This window comes from Gossypium hirsutum, chromosome A07, assembly GCF_007990345.1.
Source record: "Gossypium hirsutum isolate 1008001.06 chromosome A07, Gossypium_hirsutum_v2.1, whole genome shotgun sequence".
Lineage (NCBI taxonomy): Eukaryota > Viridiplantae > Streptophyta > Magnoliopsida > Malvales > Malvaceae > Gossypium > Gossypium hirsutum.
The window spans coordinates 5,796,912-5,811,137 of NC_053430.1; the positions used below are offsets into that span (position 1 = coordinate 5,796,912).

Consider the following 14,226-nt stretch of genomic DNA (forward strand, 5'->3'; position numbering starts at 1 on the left):
ATAGTTGTTGGTATTGATATCTTGTCTTAAATTGATGAACTATTGTCACATGTGGAAAAATAAATTTGGTTAATGAGTATGAGTTTAGAGAATGATTAAAAATAATTTAGTTAGAGTTATTAAATGATGAATAGAAGTCTATAATAGTTGAAGAGGTATTGATGATATATAAATTGATTCTTTTTCTACTGGTACACACAAAAATAGTATATTAGATGGTAGTAAAACTAAAAAAAAAAAAAGTGTTGATGCAAATAGACAGTATGAAAGCTATTGAAGTTATTTAAAATTTGGATTCAACACCCTTGAAATTAATGATAATTAGGTGTATTCACTATCTCTTGAAGAATGTTAAAATTGGGTACTTGAATACATTTTTAAAGAAGAATCAAATGATTAAAATAGCTTTCAATAGAAAAGAAGGGTTGCATATGTTCACAGTTAATTTCTTTAGTATAATTTAAGTAGTTGTAAAAAAAAAAAACAATATACATAAGAAGGAAAAAGTTCTAAGAGGGAATATTGATTTATGAAGTTGTTTCTTTTAATCAATTTTAATGATTGAGTCTACTTTCATATTAGTAAATTTAGAATTAAAATTACAATTAAATTAAATTGGTTGATTGGATGGATTAATTTAAATATTTTTAATAACTTATTTAAGAATAAACATTGAATTGAAAACTATTTAATTTGATGAACCATTAGCTAAAACATCAAAATCTTCCAAATTTGATTAAAGAAATAAAAGTTTAGTCTTTTCGAAAATAAATCAAATACTAAAGAAAAGCCTCGAAAACAAAAGAGCTACCTTTCTCAAAGTATCCATTCCATATGGAAGCGCCAAGAGCAACATATGAAGACGACGACTCATCGGAATCCAACTCCGACCACTCTCCTAAGTTGTCTCTTCCCACCAATTCCAATCCCCAAACGGAGGAGATGCTGTCGTCTCCTCTCCCTCCGCCTCCTGTTTCTCTCCTCCACCCTCCCAATTCCCTTTGTAATTCAAACTACAACAAATTTCCCATAACTTTACTAAAATGTTTTACTCTTTTTGCTCATCAAATATTTTTTTCTTGATAACGAAGAAAGGATCTTTCGATTACTTACAAAGTGGTCAGCCCAGTAGAGTGAGAAGCTTCCCTCACGTCGAAGGCAACTATGCTTTGCACATTTACATTCCGGATACTTTTTTTGAATGGCCACAGTTCTTTATCAATAATATTGAATTGAATGAATTGCCTTTTTTTTTATTTACTCTGTTAATTATTTCAGTTTTTATACAGTCTATATCAAAGAAAGAGATGGGTCAATTTTTGAAGAGAGTTTCATCCGTGGTTCCCAATCTCCATGTTGTGGATATTGATGTTCCATTGGATACACTGTGTAAAGAAGAGCATAAACTTGAACAAGTGGCACTAGGAAGGGAATTCCATATAAGTTTAGGAAGGACAGTTCCTATTAGAGTTCACCAGATTGACTCTATTGTGACAATGCTTTGCCAAAAACTTCAATTTCAAAAGCGGTTTGATGTTATTCTTTACTATTATTATGCTTAGTTCCATTGTTAAATAAATAATCTTTGGGTTTTCTTCCTTATGATTTAAGGATATGGTTTTGATCTTTGTTCTTATTGCAAGTAGGTATTGGATTGATTTTAACAAATGGGAGGTTTTTATCAATGATGATCGAACGCGCACCTTTCTTTCACTTGAAGTCGTTACAGGAGGATTACCCGAGGTAAGTGTGCTGGAGTTTTCCTTTTTTCTTTTACTGAAATTGAAATTCTTTTGCATATTGAGCTTGCTTTCATTGTTTATATATATGGACATCTCAAGTGAAAGAGAAAAGCTAAAGAAAGAGGATGATATGCCATAGCTTTATTGCCTATCTTATTTTGTATAGAGATGCTTGGGTTTCCAAGTTATGCTTCTAAAAGTGGTATATAATTTAGAGATTGATGCTTCAACTGGAGTAAAAACTTCTCATTTCCTGACAATTAGGTATATAAGTCGTATCTGCTCTCAGTCTCAGTAGGATGGCTATCTTATGTAGAACAAATCGGAATGCTCATCTTGCAGTTCTTTTTCTTTTCCCTCTATATTCCACTGTTCTTTTATTTCCAAATAAATGGCATTTACTTGGTTGCAATTAACTCGCAGATAACTAAGCAAATTCAGGCTGTTAACGAGGTTTACAAGCTTCACAATCTTCCCGAGTTCTATAAGGTCTGTGCAGTTATAATTAATTGCCAAGTCTAATCAATACTTCATAAAATGCAGAGCAATGATCTTATTCTTATATCATATTGTTTGTCAACCTACAGGATCCAAGGCCTCATATATCATTGGCTTGGGCACTAGGTCACGTTAGTGGTTCCTTTAAGAAAGTGGTCGAGCAGGAAACAAAGTCATCCGGCTTTAGAGGTTCCTTACAGAGTCGTATTTGTACAAGTAAAGTTGGTGGCATTGAGTGTAAAATTGGTAATAGAACACATATAATATGTAAATCTCCGAATCAATGATAGAATCTCTTCAAACTCTCAAGATGCAGCCATCTTAGTTTCTTTATGTTACTTTATCTGTTATTTATGAAAATCCTGATATAGTATTTGCAATTAGGTCATCATGGACCATCATAAACGTTTTCCCTCTGTATGGCTAACAGGTGCTTTGCTTGTAACCTTGACACTGTAATCATTACCCTTGTCTTACAAAATATCTTCCTTTTTGGTTTGCGACACATTGATTAGACTTCATTTTTCTTGGTGGAGGAAGCAGTACAAACACTCTTGATAGTTTGGCCTCCTTTATGATGTTCTGAACTGTTTATTTGTGTGCGGTTTTGGTCCTACTTGGAGCTTTATAACAAGTCTAGTAGACTAGCCTAAAAAAGGGTTGACAAGCCTCTCCAATATCAATGGAAGCTGCATATGTCTACCAGGATCTTCCACATCAGAGTTTTTCTTATTTATACACTGTTCATGTATGTGAAAGGTATACATTACTACTATGCATATGAAAGTTACATATACAGTCATGTATCCGAAGGATGCAATCTAATACCTGAAACTGATGTAGGAAAAGTAACCTCTGTATGATGTGTGGCCAAATGAGATATGTTTGCAAATGTGATCTTCAAGAATGGTAACAGATGTCATTTGCATTAATCTTTGTCTTTCCTTCTATGTTGTTTTCAGGTTTTCCACGAGTTCTGCTCGAGTTTGCAGTGTGCTTAGATGTGTACTTGGGGCGGGCCAGGCTGAGCTTTGAGGATAATTTCCAAGACAATATTTTTCGGCAGATGTTAATGTCAGTATGATTGACGAAAGCACTGATTTCATTATAATGGTGAAGTCTCTTATGCTACTCGGTGCAATGCAAGTCATTGCGGTATTGTAAGTGAAAAACAGTGCAACCAAACAAATCTGGAGCTCAAATTGCAGGGGGAATTTGCTTGTGAGGATGTTGATCATGGAAAGCGACATTGAAAAATCCATCGAGTTGAAAACCATGAATAATGCAAAAGTAACTTCACTGTTAGTCCCCATGATGGAGGTCCCTGCTATGTGTGCTTCACCGCCACTGGTCCCATTGTTCGGGTTCGGAAAATAACTATCTTGACAAGTTCCCCCTGGAGGGCTGAGTCCAACGTGAAAGGCTGCAGTGGTGACCAGAACAGCAATGATTAATGAAGAGCCGTGAGCTTCCTGGGAGAGTCTCGGCCTTTCTTAAACTTGAAATACTCTACCAAGTTATCAGTCAGCCATTGACATCTCTGTCGTGTTCTTGGGTGGTCTGGTTCTTGATCGTGAGATTCGCGGGAAGGAATCGGAGAGTTTATAACATCTCTAGCACTCACTGCTCCAGCTTGTCGAAGAATTTCCTTGATTTCTGTCACCTGCCTCACTAGGAAACATCTGATGGACATCCAGGGCAGTGAAACCGGTTTTGTTTACTGCATTTATTTCCTACAAGCCTGAAGTAGTTGCTCCACTACCAAGTATTAATTCTATCACCTGAAAGAGCTTGTTGAGGTAAACATCATATCATTGTCTGGCATTGTATCAAATACTATACCTGTCCAAGTTCGGCCTATCCGCTCAAAACTCGAAGGCATGCTGGTATTGAAGGGAAAAAATGCGGTAAAAATACCATAAAGAACTTTATAGGAGTTAACAAATAAGAGAAAGAGAAAAAATAGGCACATAAACTTTGTTATTATAGTTCCGATTCACCAACCTTATTTTATGAAACTTCATTTAGAAAATAATTTTATTCAACAATCGTCCAGGTTACTTGTTACACTCACTCGCCCCAAAAATTTATCCTTAAAACAATGATAATTGCAGTCCCAACAATAAACTCAATTGTTACACTCACTCACCCCAAAAATCTCACTTACAATCAAAGTTTACTCTCCTCATACTATCTGAATTGGAAGCTTCTATGGAACCTTCACATTCCTGTGGCGTGCTCTAAAAAAAAATTTGTCGCGTAGAGTTTGGTTGAGGGAGAGAGACATCGATGTTGATTTAGGTTGTAAGAGACGCAATATTTAGGAAGACATTTCCCATGCTTTAATTGCAATAAAAAATGAAAATCTAGAGGCCCAAACATGCCTTGAAACTAGAGGAATGTGCAAATTTAAACTCAATAAGTACCTTCATCCCCCACCCCGCCCCCCCCCCCCCAAAAAAAAAAAAGAAAAGAAAAGAACCTGTAACAAACAATAAGAACACATTTGGCTCAAAGAGTACTAGAAAGCTTTATTTCTAACTATTTGCTAAAGCACAGAGAAGAAATGACAATTCAAGCCACAATTTTTATGCTATAGATCAACTTAGATAAGGCCTATACCAAATACATTCAGGGTTTTCTTACATCTCCAGCTTCACTGCAGCAATGCAGCCATCCTTATTTCATATTCTAGCATACAATATCGAAGAAATTACATATTACAAACCTTAATTTGTTTTGAAATAAACAAGCCTTAAGAACCTGTTATCTCAAAGGCAAAAGAAAAGCTACTGATTTCCGGTGATTGGGCTATCGCGACCTTTTTTGATATCATCCCACCCTCTCACCCATGGCTGGCCAGGGGTTGCTCTGGTCTCGGGAGAGGAATGGTTGTTGAGGTTTTTCAAGACCCTCTGTTGCACTGCAGAGAAGACCTAAACAACCAAAAGATCATATAAGAATGCTAGGAAATAAAAGAAATACAAGTGCAAAACTTTTATATTTTAGATCATCTCTTACAGGATTAACGGTCACTGCTTCGGGTGGTTGTTCTTGACCGGTTAGCCATTTCCAAAGGTCGGGGTTTTCCTGCAAAAGAGAAAGATTTAAGTCAATATGGCAAACATTTGGATAGTAATGAGATGCATGATTTGTTAGATTTCTTCCCTCAAAGTTATAGTGTTGAGAAAGATCATTTTTATGGTTTCATATCACTTTATGGATAGAAATACACAGTTCACCAGTATGCTTAATACGATCAGCAATATCATGCATTGGAAAACACATTGTCGTGGCCTCTACTATCTTAATGCTCAGGCATGCTTCAAAACTGACAATATTCAGATATGTTTCTGGGAAAAGCATCCTAAACCCCAAGAATTCTTTAATTCTATTACTAATACAGCAACCTAGACATTGCTCCACTAGCAATGAAACATGATAATCCACTATAGTTTCATATAAGCAACACCAACTACATGCATGAACCAATAAGAGAGTATTTTTGAACTTAAAGGCATGTCAGTTCAGCATATAAGCAATCAGAAAAAAGGATTTTTTACCAAATCGAGAACCTTAACAAGAGCTTTAATTCCATTTTCATCCATAGAATGGATATGTTCTTCAACCCATTTTCCCAAAACCAAATCCAGCTCCAAAAACCCTCTTTATTTGCTCCTATACAACAATCTATAAAAACCCAAAACAGGGATCAATCAAAAAAAATTTAAAATCCGCTAAATATTGATTATCAAAAGCAGAAAAAATAAGTACCCAAAATATAAAAAGCTTACCTGTTATAAAGACGCCTTTTGCTTTCTTCGTTAGAAAGATCGATGTTTAATGACTGAGTGTTACCAATATTAGTTGAAAAATATGTTGAAACCCAACCATACTGTGGCCTGATAAAGGACAATTCTTTTATAATGTAAAACTAACAAAAAAATTAATGGGTACCTGAAAACGGTCGTTGTACGGCCGGAAACGGCGGAGGTATTAAAGATGCGGTGGACGTTACGAAGAGCTATTCTGAGGGTAGCCATTGTCTTAACGAACCGATTCTGGAACACTGTCGAGAAGGGGCAGAAAAGCAATATATAAATAAATTAAAAATTAGGCCATGTTGGCTCTAAAATAGGTCCTGCTTTTTAATTAATTTCTTTTGTAAAGTCACTTGAAAGTTTGTATTATAAACTATATAAATTAAGGCCAATTATACTTATATTATTGATTATAATTATTAGTATCATTATTTTATATTTTTTCAAACTTTTAATTAAAATTCTATGTAAATATTTTAAAAAATAAAATTAAAATCAATATACAGCAAAATAATAACACAAGAATAGTATAACAATATACAGAAAGAGTTCAAATCCATAAAATTTCAACATGTCCATCGACCAGCAAACACTTTAGCAGACATCATAGCCACTGAAAGTTTGAAGCAAAGGAGAGGATTTTACCTGGAAGGAGCGGTACCAAGGTATGCAGTCAAAACACTAGAGGACGAATGGGTCTGAGAACCAGACTGAGGTTTTTGTGAGGAAAATGAAGGTTTGCTCCATGGAAATCAAAACGTTGGAGTAAAATGTTTTGAAAAAGATGATTCTTGGGATATTAAGGAGCGTTGCTTTGAATGGGAAAGAAAGTTTTTGGGAAAGATAAACCGGCAATTAATAGAGAGACAGATGATGGGAGTGGTGTGAATCTTCCCAAGCAAGTGGGCTTTACTTTTGGCGTTTTGTTTTTTCATAGGATTTCTTTTTTATTTCTATATTATCTTAATAGACTAGGCAATATCAATAGGATTTTATTTCTGATTTTTTCACATGTTTCTGAACAAGAATTTACCTAGATTTCATCAATCAAGCAATATGTAAAGGATTTTCATTGGAATAAACTATATTCTGCGGATGACAAGTCTGCCATGTTTTTATCTTGGATGATGTAATGGCTGCACAGATTCTTGATGCGTGTAGTTGAAGCAATTGATCATTCTTATGGTCAAACCTCTTAATTTAGTTATTTATAGTTTTTATTATATAAAAAAAAAACAGAAGTGATAAGAAATGCTGTTTTACTAGGCATACCAACAATATTTCCTAGTACAAACTGTAACAGTAAGCTTTTGCGAAGAGACTTGTGAAGCACGAGAGCTTGGGTTTAAACTTAGCAACCCAACCCGACCTACAAAATGCATCATATAAAGCACAACATATACAACATTTCGAGCTTGAAAGGCAGTGGGAATTTTCTGGCGAGGATTTTGATCGTATAAAGTAAGATTCCGAAACCTACCAAGTTGAAAAGCGCAAAGAGAGAAAATGAAACTCCATTAGAAGTGCCCGCAATAGACCAACCTGCAAGATGCATCTTGCTGATAACACTCCTAGTACTATTGTTTTGGTTTAGCTGCCACCAAACCGGCTACGATTAACAGCGTCTTGTGTGCTTCGCTTGACAAAATTTTGCCCTTCTTAACCTTGAAGTTCACCGATTCTTCCGTTGTGAGAAACCTCCTCCAAGGGCGTTGCAGAGAGGCTAATATCTCTTTCCCTTAAAGCTCTGGCACCAGAAAGAATGTCCATGATTTCTCCATGGCTGCCTTCACTTGGGAACATCAACAGCATATTAAGGGCTGAGAGATCGCTTTCATTCACATCGTTTGCACCCAACAAGCCTGAACTGCTATTTTCGAGTAACAATTCTACAACCTGCAATGATGGTTACATCTTTTTTTCTTTCACATACATACATAACATGGGGGCAAGATGAAACATGGAATAGACTGCAACTTATAGGGCAAATGCTCACCCTTTTGAGCAAATCTTACATTTACTATCAAATTATTTCTTCTGGTTCAATCATTTCTTAAATAACAATGACTGTTCCCATGGCACACTACCGAATACACATGATTTTGCGACTGATCCTACACCGGGAATACAAATAGACCCCTGTATTAGTTATTGGCCTTAAAGAGGAGTTGAATCTTTGTCTAATGATCTACTAATATATTTAGTAACAAAGTGAATATAAATTGCAAAAGAATGCTTGGTAGACTGTAATTTCCGGGATGATATAACAAGCAACAAAATTGTGCTTAGAGCCCCGGTATGGATTCAAGGTTGTATTGTTTAGAAGCTGAAGTTTCAACTTGCTGGTTGTCCTGAACTTTTGGCTTGTTCATGGCCTCGAAATTCTGCAAGCAGGCGTAGGAAGCTGTTCGACTAACTGAAGGGCCAGGATTGCTTATTCTGCTAGTCAAGAAGCGACGGATAAGACCTCTGAGGAACGGGGCCATGGTATCTGGCTCATATTCGAGGTAGTACATGATTCCTCCCATGCATGCACAAAATAATGCCACCTGTGATAGTTTCAAAGCATAAAGTCAGGAACCGAATTTATAAGAAACAATCAACGCAGTTATCAGTGTAATGATGCACATGGGCAAACGTTGGTTATCACTTAGACCAACATAGAAGCTCTCATGAGAAAGAAAACTACCTCAGCATTTTTAACATCAGGAAGCAGATGGCGGTTTACTAAAATATACCACCATGATTCTCCAGCTCGAGGAAGAACATAGAGAGCAAGTTCACCACGTCTAGCTTTTTTCTCCAGTAATACAGAAAGACCCGACATAGCGCCAGCAACCCAATATACAAGCTTGTGGTCTTGCAATGCAATCTTTCTATGCAAGCATATAACCGCCTTGAATTGCACATGCAAAAATGTTTAATATATAATACCAATTTTAACAATGGGAAAAAAGTGAATGAGAAGTAGGAAACCAGCTACCTGAAAGATTCCAACAAATGCAGACAAGAAAGATGTTGATTGAACAGCACCTTTAACGGCAAGCCAACAGGCACGACCAGGTGTATCCATGAACTAGAAGTGTACAATGATGATGCAAAATTAAAAAATGAAAAACAAAGATAAATTCCAAAAAATGAAATTTCATTGTAACAACGCATAGCTAGAAAATATGTAACTGTATATATGTGTAACATATGCTCAAAAAGGACCAAAAGAAACCTGTAAAATCAACTACAAGAGATTTTGTCTCGGTTACAAAACTGTCAATCGGTTCTTCGATTTTATACAGCATAACTGCTTTTACTCAACTACTCAACTATAGGAAGATTAACCAAGAAAAAAACCACTCACCAACATTACTATACCAGACATTTAAGTAATACAATATTAACTAAACCGGCTTGACCTTTATCTCGAGACATCCAAACATCGAAGCTAAATTAAGAAAACAGGGAAAGCATGTCTTGAGATCAATCTCGAGACATAATTACTTCGAAGCAAAAAAAAAAAAAAAAAGAAAAGAAGACTGGTCTTGAGACAAGATTCTACTGTCTCGAGACACATTGTTGAACTTTGGCATTTTGAGTTGGATTTGAGTCCTAACTCTGATTTTGAACTCAAGTAATCTTGAGATTCGATAATTAAAGATATACATATAATGCATGCATATGCTTTTGAATGATGGTTGATTTGATATGTTTGCAAATTTTAAGCTAAATTCGTAATAAATGAAGTGAGTTAATATGCAGTTGCTCCGGCAGCATAATGTAATGTCACGTATTTAGATACTGTGACTGGAACGGGTGTGGGTGTCACATTTAGTCATCATTTTTCAGAAAATGGTTTTCTTTCTTGGGAAAGCACACACAGGAATGTAAGCCCTTTATTGTCTTGTTACGTTTGCTTCTTCGATATAGAGCTAAAACCACATTAAGGCAAAACAACTTCAAGGTCCCTCCACATTCAAGGATGCAGAAAGGGAAACCAATATGTTATGCAAGATATACCTTTTGTAAGTGCAGAACAACGAATGGCACAAAAGTCAAAGAGAAGTATAGCGGGAATGTTTTCCTGAATGTAGCTGACACTGCCTTAGCATTATGGCCTAGACAAGAATTTGTGTCCGGATGAATAACAGAACAAGGAATTATTGACGGGAACTCTTCCACCTTCACAGTATCAGACTTCCCTCGGCTATTTAAGTAGGCTGATATAGATTCAACATCCACTGGACCACCTCTACAACTCTCCCGTACAGCCTTATATACAGGAGCTGCAACAGGACCAGTCTTCTGAATAAAATCTTTATATGATTTTGGCAAGCTTTCAGGACGCATCACAAAGGCGTACATAACCTGGCATGACCATCAATCAGCAAAATGGGATGAGGTAAAAACAAATGAGGATGATGAAAAATGCATCAACCAAACACTATTAAGTGAAAAAAAAAAGATATGAAACCACAATATATTCTCCAATCATTTAGAAGCAAACTCCGATTCATTAGACAATAGAAACCTTCTCAAAAGATTAACTTTTAGGGATCACTATTTGGGGCTTGAACTTTTTTTTGTCCAAGTTAGATTCTGAACTTGGCAATTGTTCCCATGTTGGGGCATGAACTCAGCAAGGGCTTGAACTTTTTTTGCGTCTATGTTGGTCCTTGAACTTGGCAATTGTTCCCATATTGACTCTGAGCTTTAGGGTTTTCAAGGAAATATCACGGAATAACTTGGACAAAAAAAAAGTTCAAGCCCCAATGTAAGAACAATTGCCAAGTGTAGGGCTAAAATTGGACAAAAAGAGTTCAAACCCTAACTTTTATTCGGAAAAAAAAAAGTGCTCTGAAGCAAATGAATTGGAGGTAACTTCACATGATCTCACAAGAACAAAACAGAATTAGTTACATTTCTAGAACACATATAAAAAGTTATGTCTAGTAGTACTTCTCTAAAATTTAGCTTAAGCAGTTCCTAGAGTTATGAATGTTTTATTATCAACTGATGTACAAAGATAAAATATCTTGTCAAAATGTATAACACAAACATCTAGCCACAAAAGTTAATGAGCTTTATATTACCTGGGCACAAGCTAAAGAAAAGAGTAGAGAGTCACCATGCCTCCAATGGCTTCCCCATAAATGAAACTTATTTTTCGATTTCGCAGAATTATAAGCACACTGATGAATAAAGCAAAATATTAGACAGTAAATCGGAGAACTGAAATTATGATCTCAGATCACTTTGCAAATTTATTACTTCAAAATACATTCATGTACCTGAGCTACTCTAGCCAAAAGATACAATGAAAGTGTTCGCCTTCGATTGGGATCATCCAGAGCTAAAATCGACAATCCTGCAATGCAACCTGCTAAAATTCTGTTCCATCAACACCTTAAACAATGTCAAATATCATGAATCAAAAGTATTCAATTATTCAACTAACCATGATTGCATACCCATCTAATGCATATCAGTTATTTATAGCAAACTTACGCATTCAGCGGTGTCTCTTTCTTTCTCCGTTTTCTCAGTAAACATCGGAGTGCATGGTATGAACCAGTAAAGCCACCAAAAAGTAAACCAATGCGGCATGCTTCCTCTCTCACAATCAAATCTTTCTCTGAGACAAGTTGCTGGAAAACAAAAATTCAACATTTCTTAATATCACATTCCTAGCAAAGAAAAATTATAAAACCCAAAATCTGAGCAATTTTCGATAAAAGTATCATGGAGGCCCCTCTACTAGGAGTTATATTGCATTCTGCCCCTTAACTCAAAAAATGAGCAAATTACTCCTATGTTAAATCAAAGAGCAATTTGGTCCTTTCAGTTAATTTTCATCCAAATCTACTGTTAAAAACTGGCATGACTAATGGAATAACCATACAATTATACATGGCGTCCCATATAGGGAAAATGGATGAAACTTTTAACAGAACAACCAGTTTACTTTTAATCTATCTACAGAGACTAATTTGCTCATTTTGTTAGTCAATTTTCCCAAACAATCATCTAATCACATTTTACAATACATAGCCTTAAAATATAATCCAAAATAATAGTTAATATTTGTCTACCAACTAAGGAAACCACAATGACGAAATTCAAACCTTCAAACAAGACAGTGTACATAAATCATACATTAAACCCATTTAATCAATCATTTTACATATATTAAAATGAAATACAAATACATTTCGACTAAACATTTCATAAATTCACAAAACAAGCCAAAGAAAAACCCTTTTTTTCATAAAAAAGAAACCCTAACCTTGAGATCAAGAAGCGAAGAATAAGACTTTCCTCTAGCGAGTTTGAAACCACGAAGAAGAATCCCGATACCTACTCTAACACCATAAGAAAGGAGAAAGCTTTGACAAAGATTGCCAATGGCATTGGCCACACAAGAGTCATCAGCATGGTCACACGGCGGGGAATCGCCAAAAGCGGCCTTCCTTTGACGTCTATGAAGCTCTTCCATGGCTTCCCTTAAACGGTCCTCCGCCTCACGAAGGCGCCGCTCAGCCTCGGCGTTCTCGGCCGATAACCGTGCCGAGGAAGTGGAGTTATCGGAGAGGAGCGGCATTTGGGATTCAATAATGGAGTTTGTTTTGGCATCTGAAAGTAAAGAGGTAACCCAAAAAAGAAAGAACCAAAGGCATAGGGAAGAAAGAAAGAAGAAAATATAAAAAGAGAAATATAAAACTATAAATAGTTTTCTTTTCAAATTATTGGTTTTTTTCTTTCTTTTTTTGCTTAAACTATAAGAAAAATTTTACTTTTTAAATAAAATTTTATACCTTTAGTATATCCAAAATTTGATGATTTTTCTTTATTTTAAAATAAATTTAAGATTTATTTAGGTAAATTAATGTTTAAATATTATTTAATTACAAATTGAAAATTAAAAGGTATTTTAATGTGATAATTATTTGATGGATAATGTCTTTTAATATTATTGTGGGAATTTTATTTTTTAGATAATGTAATTTTTAATAATTTTTTCAATGTTATATCAAGAATTCTTTTTAAAAAAAATCATTATTATTGTCTCTATTTCGAAAATGTGGATATTCTTTTTAATACTATTTTTTTCAATATTCGAATTTATATTTTCTTTTTGAAAATGCAGTGCATGCTTGTTAGTAAAAAAAATCATATTAATAATATATGAGAAAATCTAATGGTTAATCATTTTGGGTGGTTAAAAATAATATTATTTTATTTTATTTTATTTTAAAATGCCAAAGAAATGTAAATGTCTTTATTATCATATTTTTTTATTTTAAAATTTGAATTTTTATAATTTCATATATACTCTTAAAATTATTTCAATGTCAAGTTAAAATAGATATTAAAAATATTAAATTCATGATATAAAATTTTAATTTATTTTTTTGGGTGAAATATTAATTTTTATTTTTAAGTTGGATTTTGGGTATGGTGTGTGATCTCTTTGCTTTGACTTTCCATAATCATAAATAAGAAGAAAATCCAATAAAATGAAAAGAAAGAAATAAATTGGATTGAGTTTCCTAGATATAAACTCTTGTTTTAAACGTTTAATTTAACTCTTAGTTCTCATTATGGACATACTCTTAAAAACAGATAAGAGTTTATTTTCTAAATGAAAATTAAAACTATAATTTGTTAATTTTAAAAAATCTAAATTACTAATTGAGTAAAATGAAAATTAAAACTATAATTTGTTAATTTTAAAAAATTTAAATTACTAATTGAGTTTTAACTCGATTGGTATAGTCTATGCCTGACCCTAAGGGTCATCTGGAGTTGCAGTCATCTAAGACTCAAGACTAGAGTCTAAAATATTATTTTTCGATTTTTAAAGGGCCCAAAAAAATTTAGCTTTTAAGGGTTCAAATTTTTTGTTACCAACTTTTAGGGGACCTAAAAAAATTTTCTCCAACTTTTGAGGAACTTAAAAGCCCATTTTATTATTTTGTCTAAGGCCTAAAAATATCAAGAACGGGCTTGGTATAGTCATTGTTACCAATACAGCAAGACGTGGGTTTGAGTGTGTAAAATATATTATCCTTCCATTTTTTGGTTAGGGAATAACTATAAATAATTCTAAACATTATGTAAAAAAACATACAATCAGAATCTATAATAATTTTTTTTAAAAAAATTTAAACTAA

The 14,226-nt window shown here is 34.3% G+C and overlaps 3 protein-coding genes across 9 annotated transcripts; 1 reads left to right on the forward strand and 2 right to left on the reverse strand.

Moving 5' to 3' along the window:
• The first annotated feature begins 636 nt into the window (after positions 1 to 636).
• Positions 637 to 4,944, forward strand: LOC107938020 (U6 snRNA phosphodiesterase). Of its 5 annotated transcripts, XM_016871049.2 has the most exons (7): positions 637 to 1,528; positions 1,647 to 1,743; positions 2,166 to 2,231; positions 2,330 to 2,486; positions 2,625 to 2,670; positions 2,784 to 2,999; positions 3,203 to 4,944. In XM_016871049.2, exons 1-5 carry the CDS (start codon positions 1,044 to 1,046, stop codon positions 2,642 to 2,644), a joined length of 825 nt encoding a protein of 274 aa, XP_016726538.2. In that variant the 5' UTR covers positions 637 to 1,043; the 3' UTR covers positions 2,645 to 2,670; positions 2,784 to 2,999; positions 3,203 to 4,944. The 5 variants fall into 5 exon arrangements, with proteins under 5 accessions (XP_016726538.2, XP_016726535.2, XP_016726537.2 ...); XM_016871046.2 differs by having other exon boundaries at positions 2,330 to 2,670; XM_016871048.2 differs by having other exon boundaries at positions 2,625 to 2,999.
• On the reverse strand, positions 4,814 to 6,283 carry LOC107938023 (succinate dehydrogenase assembly factor 2, mitochondrial). The gene is given in 5 exon segments (XM_041117330.1): positions 4,814 to 5,176; positions 5,262 to 5,330; positions 5,804 to 5,930; positions 6,035 to 6,142; positions 6,180 to 6,283. Coding segments are annotated over 5 exon segments (555 nt in total). The 3' UTR covers positions 4,814 to 5,029.
• LOC107938022 (uncharacterized) lies at positions 4,814 to 12,771 on the reverse strand. 3 transcript variants are annotated; one of them, XM_041117328.1, is made up of 13 exons: positions 12,339 to 12,771; positions 11,561 to 11,700; positions 11,344 to 11,443; positions 11,146 to 11,244; positions 10,073 to 10,420; positions 9,045 to 9,137; positions 8,751 to 8,957; positions 6,707 to 8,610; positions 6,198 to 6,309; positions 6,035 to 6,059; positions 5,804 to 5,930; positions 5,262 to 5,330; positions 4,814 to 5,176 (listed from the first exon to the last, which is right to left on the reverse strand). In XM_041117328.1, the coding sequence occupies exons 1-8, from the start codon at positions 12,651 to 12,653 to the stop codon at positions 8,347 to 8,349; spliced, it is 1,566 nt and encodes a 521-aa protein (XP_040973262.1). In that variant the 5' UTR covers positions 12,654 to 12,771; the 3' UTR covers positions 4,814 to 5,176; positions 5,262 to 5,330; positions 5,804 to 5,930; positions 6,035 to 6,059; positions 6,198 to 6,309; positions 6,707 to 8,346. The 3 variants fall into 3 exon arrangements, with proteins under 3 accessions (XP_040973262.1, XP_040973263.1, XP_016726542.1); XM_041117329.1 differs by having other exon boundaries at positions 5,816 to 5,930; positions 6,035 to 6,309; XM_016871053.2 differs by having other exon boundaries at positions 6,035 to 6,309.
• Positions 12,772 to 14,226: the final 1,455 nt, after the last annotated feature.